The 14218-nt window shown below is 45.3% G+C and overlaps 1 protein-coding gene across 2 annotated transcripts in view; it reads left to right on the plus strand.

Annotated features, from left to right (window-relative positions):
* The window catches only part of SYNDIG1 (synapse differentiation inducing 1), a 67981-nt gene that overhangs the window by 5606 nt on the left and 48157 nt on the right, over positions 1-14218 (plus strand). For both annotated transcript variants that reach the window (XM_086460845.1, XM_086460846.1), the window contains exon 2: positions 9354-9491. In XM_086460845.1, the coding sequence (XP_086316971.1) occupies positions 9354-9491 (138 nt within the window). The remainder of the gene's footprint in view (positions 1-9353; positions 9492-14218) is intronic.

The following is a 14218-nucleotide window of genomic DNA, read 5'->3' on the forward strand; positions in this document are numbered from 1 at the left end:
TGATAAGGTCACAGGGCAATATGGAGGCATTTGGGCTCTTAGATCCATCCATGCTTGTGGATCATGTTAATTTCTTTTGGGTTCTCAGGTGGCCTGTCAGTGGAGAACAACTCTGGAATGACTGCACAAAATTGACTGGCAAAGTGGTGGTAGACGTGTTTTAATGTAAATAAAAGGCAACTAGTACATTTGTGGAAAAATAATCTAATCCATGTGAACTCGAGGCTGAGCTTCTAACTGTGAGCTACAACTCAGGAAAGAGACCATGGAGAAATCATTGTCAGTGCTGTGAAGTCCCACAGAACAGCATGTGGGGCAAGCCAACAAGTCAACAAAATGTTTGGTATCTTACAGAGCGATGTTGAGAACAAGACGGAATGCCTGCAGCATTTGCCACTGTATTAAATCTCCGTGCAATCTACTTTCTTAAGTGGGGTGGGTGATTGTGGTGCCCACTTCTTGAGGACATTGTAGAGATAGAAAAGGGCAGAGAAAATGATCAAGTGGAAGTAGCAGCCTCCTTACAAGAAGAAGTGAAAAAGGTTGGGACTCTCCATTTTGTAGAGAACAAGGCCAAGTAATTTATGATCTGATTGCACAAGATCATGAAGGTGAAGGATGAGGTGAGTGCAGACCCACTGTTCACCAAACCTGCAATATTAGAAGCAGGGGACACTTGAGGGAGTTAGTAAGAGACTGGCTTAACACAGAAAACAGAAAATCATTGTTCACACATGGGGTAGTGAATACATGGTGACTTGCTGCCACAAGAAGTTATGGCAGATGAGCAAATTCAAAAGGCATTAGACAGGTTCATGCATGATGAATCTGTAAACAGATATTAAAAGGAATTGGCAAAGCTTTTCTTTCTAATACCTCTTACACAACAGTTGTAGGTGCTGAGGGAGCACAAGGGATGGACTGCAAAGTGTCCAGGTTTATGTCATGTCCTGCTGCTGCTTTCAGAGGCAGAGCATGGGGCTCAATGGGCCCCATAGGACACACTTTATGTCCCTGGATTCCTTCACAGGCACATTATTAACAGCTTACAAGAGCTATTATGCTTCATTTGCATTTGATTTATTTTTTCCCCTTAAAGGAGAAGCCACTGGAGTCTGAAGATACTGAGACCTGCCAAGGGATATTAACCTTTATTAGGCAGCCCTAGGTGAAGGGAGCATGGCTGAGAAGTCACCTTCAGCAGTCTCCAAGTGCCCTCCTATGAATCTTGTTAATAGCAGCCAGGGCTCAGAGCAATTCCCTTTCTCATCATCACTTCCCTGAGTTTTCAGACTGACGCTATGCAGTGAGGTCCCTGGGCTTCAGCTGGTAAGTGGTAGGAGCTCTGGAGGAGCTGCACACTGTCATTTGCAGAAGGTGGGGATGGGGCACACTTCTTTGAGGACTGGACCACGAAGGAAGCTGTGTCAGCTCTGAAGCAAAAAGAGGACAATCAGGAAAGGCCACCCACCTGCCACAGCTTGAGTGGTATACTGCTACTCTTCCTGCTGAAGTGGCTTGGTGAAGAGGGGTACCTTCCTAATCTTTCCCAACAGCCAGTGTTGAGACCATCTGCTCTACAGGGACCACCTGCTCTGCTCCTCCTGGCAGGAACCTCTGTTTGTGGACTGTGGAGATCTTCCTCTCCCTGAGTGGGAGCCCTAAAGTGATGCCTCATGCCATGATGAATAACATTGATGAAGTGCATTGCATTCACTGCAGCTTCAGCCTTCTCAACAGCTGACAGCATAAGATACCACCACTTCTCTGTGGTATCTGCTGGCCCACCTGCAAAGGCGTGAATGTGCCATAATACACATGTGCCTTCCCCATGAATTCAAAGGGTTGTTGGGAGCCCTTGTCACTCACACAAAGATTTGGCATATTTACTTTATGGCTGTGATTACTGCTTTGCCAGAGAATGAGTGTGATTTAGGAGACTGTGGCAGCTGGCCTGTTTTAGTATGGATCTGTTTATTCCTCTCTGCAGTAATCCCCTTCCAGTGGCAATGTGTTGAATGCAAGTTACTGATGAGCTGTCTGTGGGTGTCTAGAAAACATCACAAGGGAGATGATCAAAATCCAGGGGGACAGGAGGAAGAATGGGCTTGGACAGCTGCATCCAGGGTTTTTTGCCACTGATACATTTCAGTCTTGCAAGGTATATATGAAAAGCTTTCCAAGCAAGGGGAGACCTCTGTGAGCCCATTCTGCAAAGCTGGCTGCTCAACTGACAAGGCAATTTAGACTGGGAGTTGGGGAAACAAGAGGAGCTGGGCCAGGTCAGGGTTAGTGGATTATGGATCATTTAAATACCTTTATAATTGAAGGGAAGCAACCACAAAACTCAAAATGGTAAAAAGACATAAATAAACAGGGAAAATAAAATACATCACCAGGACAAAGAATCCATGATGGCAACAGGTTTTAGAGACATCACTTCTTAAGTAAGCATAAGCCAGATGCTGCACACACAGAGCAGTGATAAACTACAGCCCTTGTAGTTTATCCATCCAGCATACTGCCTTTAGGTGAACTCTTGCTTGCAGAAGAGCAAAGGGATGCAGCGTGCTGGTCAGAATAGGGCGTCATGTTTAACTGCATTACCGAAACAGGAATTGTGTGGAGGGAAACAGAGCACATCTTATCTTATAGTTGCATCATGTTGTTTTTTGTCAAAAACAGACCACTGGACCATCTGGATTTGAAGCAGATCCCACAGGGCCATACCAGAAATTAGTTTTGTATGTGGTGTGTATGTGTTGCTGAATTCTTTGCTTTGAAGGAAAAAAAAAGTAATATCGAAAGGGCTGTTTCTTGAATATCCATCAAAGGTTGCTGGCAGATGTGGTTCACAGCAGACCTTGTTGTCTGACTTCTCCAGTGTGCCTAGTGTTTTAATGCTGGAAGGGACTATGTGACCATCAAGTCCAGCCTCCGCTATGTCGCAGGCAGCCCATGGCAGGCTGTCTGCAAAGCCTCTGTTCACTCATAATGTCTCAGTTGAGGTAAAGCACATAGCTTTTAGGGATGGCTAGCCTCAATTTAAGAAAGGGCTTTGTGTAATAGAAAATCCATTACAACTGCAGTAAAGTGTTCATCACCATCGCTGTTAAAAATCTGCACCTTGTGTCTGCTCTTCATCTGTTCTGCTTTCAGTCGCTGGGGTTTCTTCTGCTTTTCTGCCAAATGAAAGAACTGTCTCTGATCAGAAATTATCTACTCATGCAGGCACTTACAGACTGTGATGAAATTGCATCTTAAATTTATCTTACAAGTGAAGTTGGCTTCTTTACTTTCTGCCTGTGTAGATGATTTTCTGCAGTATGAAGCATGTACCTGCCTTCTGATTCCTGATTTCTCCTACATAATTGGGAAATGGTGGTACCAGAACTGGACCCATTATGTATGTGTCTGTAGTACTGTACCTTTCCTTCCCTCTCTGTGAATCACGTTCATTCCTCCTGCGGTGCATTACAGAGGAGGTTTATTTTCAGCTTGCTCTTGGCTGAACACTCTAGTCTAGTGGTCCTTCCTGGGGTTGGTGCCTTGTGAAACACAGTCCAAAGTGCACACCCCACATTCAGCTCTGTGTACAGCCAGCCTTGCTCTGTGCCAGATGATTCCTGCCATGGTCCTTTCGGGAGTGGGGTGTCTACGTGATTCAGTATCACGTCTTCAATATCCTCTTCACTCTCCCCTCCCTTCTGCACTGATTTGCTGAGGAAGCATTACTGTCAACTGAAGCAGCTAGTTGAATTTCATGGACTAAAATTCATCGAAGTTTCAGCTTCATTCTGCCAGTCTCCAGGGTGTCTACGTTTGTGGTTATGTTCAAGGCTGATTTCTTGTGCAGGTCATTTGCAAAATGTCAGAAGCAGCCTCCTTGAATAGAGAGGTCAAGGTTTCCTGTTGAATTGTCTAGCACCCAAATTCCAGCTTCTGCGAAATCCTAACAAAGTTCATTTCTCCTCTTCATCCTTTGTCACATCCACAGTTTCTGCAGAAATCCAGTTTATGTCCTGCCACATCGACTGTGCCTAATGCATTTTAGGCTGCACAGATGTGCACCTTTGAAAAACATGGGTAAATAAGACAGAGTTAAAGAGCTTGTGTGGGGCCGTCTGAGCTGGTTCACCCAGTGAAAGCCTTCCTTCTGATGGTGTCACCTAGTCCTCTGGGGAAACAGGCCATTGTCTTCAGGTCCTTTTCCCACATTACTGGTGAAAATAGGAGGGACTGGATGGGACAGGACCTGACAGGGAAGGGAAGGGAAGGGAAGGGAAGGGAAGGGAAGGGAAGGGAAGGGAAGGGAAGGGAAGGGAAGGGAAGGGAAGGGAAGGGAAGGGAAGGGAAGGGAAGGGAAGGGAAGGGAAGGGAAGGGAAGGGAAGGGAAGGGAAGGGAAGGGAAGGGAAGGGAAGGGAAGGGAAGGGAAGGGAAGGGAAGGGAAGGGAAGGGAAGGGAAGGGAAGGGAAGGGAAGGGAAGGGAAGGGAAGGGAAGGGAAGGGAAGGGAAGGGAAGGGAAGGGAAGGGAAGGGAAGGGAAGGGAAGGGAAGGGAAGGGAAGGGAAGGGAAGGGAAGGGAAGGGAAGGGAAGGGAAGGGAAGGGAAGGGAAGGGAAGGGAAGGGAAGGGAAGGGAAGGGAAGGGAAGGGAAGGGAAGGGAAGGGAAGGGAAGGGAAGGGAAGGGAAGGGAAGGGAAGGGAAGGGAAGGGAAGGGAAGGGAAGGGAAGGGAAGGGAAGGGAAGGGAAGGGAAGGGAAGGGAAGGGAAGGGAAGGGAAGGACACTGTGCTTTCTGCAGGAATTCATGCTCTGGGGAGATGTCCTCTGGGGCCTCATCTCCTGGTAACTCCAGTCTTGCTTGCACTCCTGAGGTCACCTCTTCCTCAAGACAGCCACAGAAAGTCTTGTGGATAAACTGACACTGAGGTTGCTTTATCCTGTGCTGTCTTCTCAGCTGAACTCCAAGAGTGGTAGTGAGGGACACACAGCAGTAATCAGCGAAGATGAGGAGGGTTGTTGTCATAACTGCTTTTGCTACAAAGGATCCATTGGAAGCCCCCCCACTGTGGGCTCAATGATTTCAGAGATGTGTCATTTCTGCTACAGGACCATTTGCATGGGTATCGGTTCTCACAGCAGCACCTCGCATGGCTGCAGAAAGCGCAGCTTACTTGGCAAGGGAAAGGACTGTGGACCTTGCTGAGATTAATGTGCTGAGAGCACAAATATGTATTTCCAAGTCAGAGCCAACTTGCAGTGGAAAGCCTCCGCCTTCCGTAAATATTGTCTGTGTGTTGTGGTTGGAAGTGGTTGTGCAATTGCAGTGGAAACTACTGGAGCCAGATGTCAAGTCTGAAAAGGGGTGAATCCCTCCACATCCCAAAGAGACTGCCAGCTGCTGCTGCTGCTGTTCCTTGACACATCATCATCCTCGTCTCTTGCCACTTACGTGATTGCAGCTGCATCAGGATGTATTTTGCCTTGTTTCTTCCTAAGATTTTTGTAGCATCATGAAGATAATGATATCGTCTGACTGACGGGATAGAAGAGCTCTGTTCAAAGAGGATAACTCGATTGTGTTTTTACTAGCTCAGTAAAAAGCCTGGAGTAACTGGGATTTGTTAGGAGAGTAACTGTAAGGGATCTTTGCTCTAGTGATGAACAGAATGTCTCAATCAAGAAAGGAATGTGCTTTGCCAGGTATTTTTTTTAATGGCTGCCCATGTTCTTTTGATTGCTTATTGTTTGGTTGGAGGATGCATTGGTGATACACCTGTAGAAAGAAAAGCCTGATAGTTTGATATTTCAGGTTGCTTAAACTCATCTAGCACAGTGCTGTGGACAAGAATATTAGTGATTATGCAAGATTAGTCTGTTAACCCAAAGCAACTGAAACTTGTGAAAGTAATTCTGACTTCTCAGCACTCCTAATGTCCAGCTTCTCCAGTGTCAGGGTGCAGCTCTTGCAGAACCAGGAATGAGTGAAGAAGACCATCTAGGTAGCCAAATTGTCAAATCTTCCCAATGCTCGAAAGGTTTCTGGATAGGGAGGATCTCTCGATAAGCTAAGAATTAGGTATCACATTGTAAGAGAGAGAACATTAGAAAGGAAGGTTTGCTTGGAGAAATGAGTGCTTAGCTGGAAGGGTACCTTTTGCTGTTGGATTTATTCTGTGATTTATGACTCAATTTTTTTTTCACCCTTCTGATTCTTATCTGGACTAATAGTCGCAGCTTTCTCATCAGAATTATTCTGTCATTCTTGGTGATTAACAGTTAGGTCATCTGATCCAGTGTGTACTGCGAGGACTTCACCCATCAAATTGCATTCACAGTGTAACTCTACTATTCCATTAGTATAGGCCTGTAGTGACTTAATCTTCCTCAGTAAGGGTTTTTATAGAATCATAGAATTGTTAGGGTTGGAAAAGATCTTTAAGATCATTGATTCCAACATTGACCTAGCACTGCCAAGTCTACCACTAAATCATGTCCCTAAATGCCACATCTTTTAAGTACTGGTGTACAGTGAGCTTGGTGACTTCCCTTTCTGCTTTAATTTTTGGAACAGGCCATGTAAATAATTTTTAATATCAATAATCTTTCCTTACAAGACTCAAAGAAGAGAGGAGGAGGGAGGAAATCCACACCACGCCTTTTAAATTCCTCCAGGAATGGTGACTCAACCACTTCCTGGGCAGCCTGTTCCAATGCTTGACTACCCTTTCATGTTAGCACAACTAAGAAAACTTCCGAAGATACGTGCTTGCAATCTAACAGCCACCTCTCAGGCATGGAAGCTCTCTGAGACGTCATGACACCCTGAGAATGGTTTGTCCCTTTGGAAAGCAGCATAACTGATAATTTCCTGGTTCAGCACTTGATCAAGGTTATCTAGAGAATCTTTGCCCCATTTAATGTTCGTCTGCAACAAACGGCAATTTGAAATATCAGATAGGTAGTCTTCACAAATACGATGCCAGCACACTACTCAGCCAAGAACTGGGAAATCAAAAGCAGTTTTGTTTTTGTATCTTACCTGTCGTGAAGTTCAAGGAAGGGCACTGTTTCAAGAGACAATGTTGTGGATTTCCTCCCTCCTGCTCTTTTCTCTTAGTCTTGAAAGGAAAGATTATTGATATTAAAAATTACTTACATGGCCTGTTCCGAAAATTAAAGCAGAAGGGGATGTCACCAAGCTCACTGTACACCAGCATCAGCAGGTGTCCCTTCAGAAATGGGATTTTGTTGAGTTTGTGCCAAATGGAGCTTTGTCACTTCTGCTCAGGCATCAAGACTCTGACACAGGCTGGGGGGCTCTATGTGCTGTTGTTCACGTGCACCACACAATCTCAGCACCCCTACCTGTCCCTGCCAGGCCCCTCTGGTCTGTGGCAGCTGCTTGGCAGCAATGTCTTTCAAAGCAGACTCTCTTATGTTAGCAAGCAATGGGTTATGTCATCTGGTGGGTTCCCCAAATGGGTCAGCTTGGGTGGCAATCCTGTTACCTAGTGACAAGTCTTTCAAATATCATGAGGCTGCCAGCTTTTCCTAGGTCCTTCTTGGTTGTGGCTCACTTGTGGCATGTTTAGAAACTTACCTTCTTGTGCATAGGTTCATTTTCCTGTCTTTCACACTTAGCAGCCTGTTCAGGAGTTTCTCACTTAAAGCTCTCTGGTAAAGCGATGTCACTTTAGCCATTGTTTTGGCCCAAAGGCCAAAAGCTCCTCAACAGGCTGCTAAGTTTCTAAGAGGGACAGAAAACCCATGCCTGAAAGGGTAAGTTCCTAAACGTGACATAGATGTCTTCCTTTCAGTGAGGTTTTTCACAGCATTTTCCCTACAATCAGTGAAGAACATGGAACTACAAAAGAGTTTTTTGAGCAGACTTTTGGCCACCTCATCTGAGGCTGGAGGCGCTCCTACGATGACCCTTCTTGCACCAAAGGAACTCCAAAGCCTGGAATAACCGCAGCTGTGGTGGTCGCTGTTGCATAAGGACTCCCTGCAGGCAAAGAGAAAGCCACCAGAGAGCAGGCTCTCTTCTACTCCTGCTCTGCTGGAGAATTGTACTTGCTTGGCAGTGGGGCGGTCAGGTCCCCTGTGGACCAATCCTAGTAATCACTGTGAAAAAAACTTTTACTAGGTCAAGGTTGCTGCAGCTTGACCATGGGGCATCTAAGAAACACGCCTGGGCAGGTGCTTCTGCCTACACACTGTAAATCTGGTAGCATTCCATTGCTGCTGGAGCAATTCATGCTTTTTTTCTCTTTCAGCTTTTGCTGCCTTCATTCCTTATGCTTAGGTCTGCACGACATTTATCACCTTGTCCCCAATGAGTAATGTCTGTCTGACATTCTTCTGGCCACTTGAGCAGGGACCTTCCAGAAGACTGGCATTTGAGTTGAGAAATGCAGAGTGCCCAATGCTTACAGCTCCTTCTGCGTTAGATATGTGACATTATGTTGCTGTAGTGCCAACCCACCCAGGTTCACCCTGGTTCATCGGGCTAGAAAGTCACTTTCTTTCATTTGTGAAAGATGAACATGTAAAATGGGCCCTTTTCAGCTCCCTGCAGTGATTTCCAAAGTCTCTTGTCATTTCTCGCTTTCACATTCATGCAATAGTGATGGGGGCTGTGACACAGTCGGTGAATGGAGATTCTTCTGGTGTTCATAAGGACACCTGCTAGCCAGTGCTGTGCATCCAGCAGGAGAGAAGAAGAATGCTGACTTTGTGATACTGGCTGGAGCGGCTTCACCAAGCATTGGTGCTAACAGGGCAGCTGCCGTCCTAGCCTGCATCTTGCAGAGGTAGCCCTGCCCCTGAGATGTGCTCCCAGTTCTCTCCTGTTTGATTTTGGTGCAGGCATCAGGGTTTGGTTCTCAGCCTCCCCTCGAAGTGCTGCTAAAACAGGTGGTTAGTGCTCTGGTGAGCCTTTCAGCAGGGCGGGGAGGGAGATGTGCAACAGCCACAGTCCCAATCCTTAAGTCCTTCTGAAGGATGCCACCGGCTGGTGTGGACACTGCAGCAGGGCAGGCTAACACCTGTGGTCCTGTCACTGTAGGTCCACAGCAGAGCAGAACAAGTGCACAGGCCCTGATGAATAGGGCATAAGTGACTCAGAGCTGGCCCTGTCTAGAGACCCCTGTGTATTAGAGACCCCAGAGTGGGTCACCAGAAACCTTCTACCATGAGTGCTGGAGGCCTATCTTGATTTTGAGGAATTGCCCTGGTGTGACTGGAAAGAGTTTTATGGGCAGATGATCACAACCTTGGCCTATGGCAGAGGAGAAATAATGATATCATTAACTAGCACCCCTACATTTCTCTCTCCCTTGCTATTCCAGAGCGATTACTCAAGTGATACCGAAAGTGAAGACAATTTCCTGATGATGCCACCAAGAGATCATCTTGGCCTCACTGTGTTCTCCATGCTCTGCTGCTTCTGGCCATTGGGAATTGCTGCCTTTTACCTGTCTCATGAGGTAATGTTAAAACGTCTCCTGCTAATTTGGAGTTTTGCATCCATGGAGTAGCCATCACCCCACATCAGCAAGGAAATTTCACCAAAACCCAAACGTGGGCAAGATATTCTCCAGGGTAGTGGGAGGTGGTTAAACAGGGTAGTGTGTTCTCCACCTTGATATGCCTCTGTGTTAGTGGTGGTTGTCTTGTGAGATACTTTGCTGAGTGAGGAGTCTACAAAATATTTTAAGTTTCAGTTGACAATGGTCAGGTTCCATGTCAGGTTATACAATGTCCAGCTAGGGATTTTCTGTGGACATGACTTCTGAGAGGAAAACGCCCTTGCTATCTCAAACACTTGGATTTCCCATTGGAAAAGCTGATCTATTAGTTCCCAAGCTGATCATCTGGAAAAGCAAACCAGGTAATATCCTTCCAGGAGCAGAAAAATTATCTCTGTTCTGCAGAAGCAAATTGCTTTCCAGGAGAGCCATTTCCTTTCCACCTGAAAAATTGCTCAGTCTTTACCAGAGAAGTGACAGTGTTTTGGTTTGTTTTCTTCATGAGAAGGGCTTGCTGTTTTCCAGCCTGTGCCTAACTAACGATCACCTCATGCTCCATCATTTGTTTCAACAAGTATGTCTTCATAAGTGCCTGCAGAGTAACTATTGAGTTGCCCAGCATGGCAGATAATGTAACGTGACAGAAAAGGATTCTCCCTGGAAGTCTCATCAATGATTGCAAGGAAACGTTTGCTTATATTTCTGTCTACTGGCAGTAGCAATGCCTATTGCAGTCTGTACTCCACAGCATGAAAATAATTCACCCTCTTGCTTGTGTTTCTAATCTGCCTGCTCTAAACATCTACCAGTACTGGGTATTTGTCAAGCCAGAGCAGACATTTCAGTTCTGAAGAATCCTAGTCTTCAATATCAAAGAAAGGGATAGAGCGCTACTATTTTTTGCTTTAAATGAAGTGTCTATCATTGAACTTGGAAGCCTCTGAGACAATTAAAGTTTGACCAGTGGAAAATAACACTATTGATTTCTCAAGTTTGGGTCAAGGGATTTGCCTGATGACAATGACAGTAAAAACTAAACATCAGGTGAGATCCACATGTGCTTTAGTATCCTGCCATTTGGTTCTTCAGGTGGAGCTATTCGCCAGCAGTTTCAATGGCCATATCTCTTCACACATATGGACTAGGCAGGATTTTTCACTAATGCTGCAGCCAAGGAAAGGTTGAGAGTTTGTCACCATTAGCGGCATATTTGCTCTGTGCTGGGGAAAGTAGTACGTTCATTAATTTCCTGCAGTAGTGTTCCTTCAGGAGGACTGGAGATTGCTAGCTAGTTTTATCTAAGCAATGAAAGCACAACACACAGTCCAATAAATGCAAAACAAACAACATAATTAAAGCAGTATGGCTGAGAAGCTAAATGTGCTGAGAGCCAGCATACAACGGACAAGGCATCCACATTAGCTGTGAACTGATCCTAGGGGCCAGCATGAATCCATGAGACCCTACTACCTCTATAGGAGCATAAGGAAGGTGGAAAAGGCCACACAAAGGCAGGGAAAGATGATGATACTGTGCTGAAAGATTTAGACACTGGAAAATGGAAACTTGGGTGTTGTTTGGTTTAGCATAATGATGGAGAACAGCTGAATGTGGCTGCCTAAAACTAGGAGCTGTCAGCAAGAAAGGTCAGGCAAGTGCTTTGCTTTTATTAGGTTGAGAGACAGTAAATGAATCTTTGTTTGTTGACTCCTTGAATGCACTAAGACAAACTGTGGCTAAATCCAACCAGGAGGAAGGACTGCATTTCTGAGGAATTTTGGCTACTGCTTTTTGTTTTTCCATTGGAAGTAGAAATCTTTCCATCTCTCCCTGCTAAAAAATTATAATACCACCACCACTGCATGCTCCTTTCCTCTGTTCTCTCCTCTTAGCTCTGTCTGCAACAGCTGAATCAGCTGAGAACTCATTTCCCAAATCTCTTGCAGAAAGATGGTCAAGCACAGGCACATCAGTCTGTCTGCTCCCTGAGCTCCCAGGCAGGTACCTTCACTGCCTGCCTTCCCCTCCAGCAGGTCTATCACAGCCCTGAGAAGCCACGAGCCTTCACTGAAACTGGCTTTTCTGCAAAACCAACGTGGTCCAACAAACTCGCATTTTCCAGTGGAAAAATGAAACTAAAATTAAGGCGAAAACCTTCTATGGCTGAGGGCTGGCTAAAATAGCTGGTATAAACCACCGAAATCCTGGACATAGCTAAGCTAATACCAATAGTGGTATCAACTCATACTTTGGAGCATAAACCATTCAGAATGATGTTTTATGTGAGACAGTGAAACATTATGTCCTATTAGCATGTGATTTCTATTTATATAGATATTTGAACTTAAAATGCTGAATAACATTTGAGATCTCTTGTTAATACAAAAGGGTAGTGTAACATTCATCATCCTTTATCAAAAGTCAGAACTATCACTAAAGATCAACACTTGACACTTGCATTCAAACCTTTATTTGCAGTTGCTTGAGCTTTTGAAAATTTTATGTTTTCAAAAGTCCCCTTGGGTAGTCCTACTAGAAGGGGTGAGTCTGGGAAAAAATTGTAACATTTAGGAGCCTCAGAGTTTGTGGATGGCTTCATTGTGCCAGAATTTAGTACTTGTGGTGAACTTTTTTTTAAAAACCTGGTCTCCTTTAGGTGTGCAAGGCATTTACAGATAAAGACCTGATTTGAAGAAGATATATTTGCAGTACAGCTCAATCCAGAGGGACAGGTGCTTTCAGTTTGTTCCTGCAGCACCTGGCAGTACATTTACACTGCATATGTCTATGTCATGGTGCAAAAGAATTATACAACTATGGATGCTTTAAGGTTTCAGAGGTGCTCTTTACAAACAGAATGATTTCATTTTCCCTGTGCTCCACAAAAGCAATGTGCTTCCTGCAGGGGCTATTTCTGCTCTGTGTGGGACTGTTTCCACCAGGGCTCTTGCCAATGTGCTGCTGACTTAGGGCTTCTTGGAGGCCATCTGTATCGAATGATGCAGCTGTGCAGGATCTGCCTGCATGGTGGAAATGAAGACCTGCATCAGGTTTAGCAGAGCCAGCTAGTGGATTCCGAAATGCACCCTGTGAAAGCAAAAAGAGTTCCTTTCCATTGGGCTATCTAATTTTCACAAGCAGGGCATTGCCTGGTGATCTTCCTATCCTGAGCAACGCTGAGAGTCACTGCTTTTCATCTTCCCTCAGTAAAATAGAGATCCTGAAGCCATCTCTGTGTGGTATACTTGCTCATTTGCTTTCTTCTGTTTTGATCTGTGTTTTCCTTCCCATGAGAGGCTTACACCCACAGCTTGTGGCTGCGCAGTCCTGCTCTCTCTCTCAGCTACTAGTAAATCGCTGTCAGGACCAGGCCATTTTCTTCCCATGTATCCCATCTGCCGTCATGCGTGCTTCTTCAGACCATGAGATCAGGATGTGACTCCCATTACCTCAAAGGCACAAGGTGTCCTGGTCACGCTGCCATCATGCTAAGAGGTATCCAGGTCCCTCTCTTGCCTGAGCCATCACAGCTAAAATACAGGGGCTTTGCACACATCAGCCATTCAGGTGACCTGTCCAGAGGCCACTGTTTCAGGGTAACCTCTCAGGAGGGATAACATCTCTGAGTACTCTAATTTTTAATAGTAGACAGTGTTTATTGGCTGATTTTCCACTTTCCTACAAACGGGGCATATGAGTGTTTAGGCTTGCAATTTTTTGGATTAGTTGCTTTCCTAACAGCTTATAGCTGAGTCTGAAGGGCTCAGTCAGATGGGTTTTTGTGCAGTTTGTAGGGAGGCCTTTGCAGAGGAAAATGTAAATGTCGCGTGCCTTTCACCATAAATCTTTCCTCCACAAACAGTGTCTGATCAAAAAAACTCAGTGTGTTTGTTTTTTAGTAAATCTCCACCCTCTGGAGTCATGCAGGTACCTCAGTTTTCATTTTTACAGAAGTTTTTAGCTTCGTAGATTGTAGGTAAGTCTGAAGCTTCATAATTCAGTGAAAAAAGTTTTTAAAAAAAATCTTTTTGTCTTGTCAAGTTTACCATTAAACCTATCAGACAATTTATCGGGGCCTGGCAGGATTTCTGCTTCGTGTGGGTTCATAATCCTGCAAGGTATTTTTGTCTGAATCCTCTTTTTCTCCTTGCATTTATTTTTAGGAAAGAGAGCAATACCATGGCACACATTTCTTTCTCTCCTGTAAAAGGAAATTCATTATCAGAGACCTAAGCCTGTGCTGGTATGAATGAGCTTCACTTTGTACCTGCTGTCTTATGGGATGCAGGCAGTTGTCTGGAGCCTTCACCCCCAGGAAGTCCACACCAAAACATCTGAGTGATGCCAGACGGGCCAGATAGGAACAAAAGTATGTACCACACCTCTATCCAGCTGCCATGCAGCTCCATAGAGCTATGTCAGGCTGGCATAGACCTACACCTGAAAAATCCCACTGGACACTTCTCGGCATGCTTAGGTGCTTAAATAGCCTCCAAACCCGCTTTTCTCCCCAGCAGCCTGTCAGACCTGCCAGGCAGTAGACTGCAATCCAAACACACGAGAGCAATTGCTTCCCGTCTGCTGCGCTTACTCCATTCAGTAATTACTTCCCTCTCATGGTGATCGAGGGATGCACGGCTCTGCGATTATTTCCCCAGCCGATGGATTGCTTGAGTGGGCACACC

The sequence above is a fragment of the Leptosomus discolor genome, chromosome 2, assembly GCF_034619465.1.
Source record: "Leptosomus discolor isolate bLepDis1 chromosome 2, bLepDis1.hap2, whole genome shotgun sequence".
Taxonomy (NCBI): domain Eukaryota; kingdom Metazoa; phylum Chordata; class Aves; order Leptosomiformes; family Leptosomidae; genus Leptosomus; species Leptosomus discolor.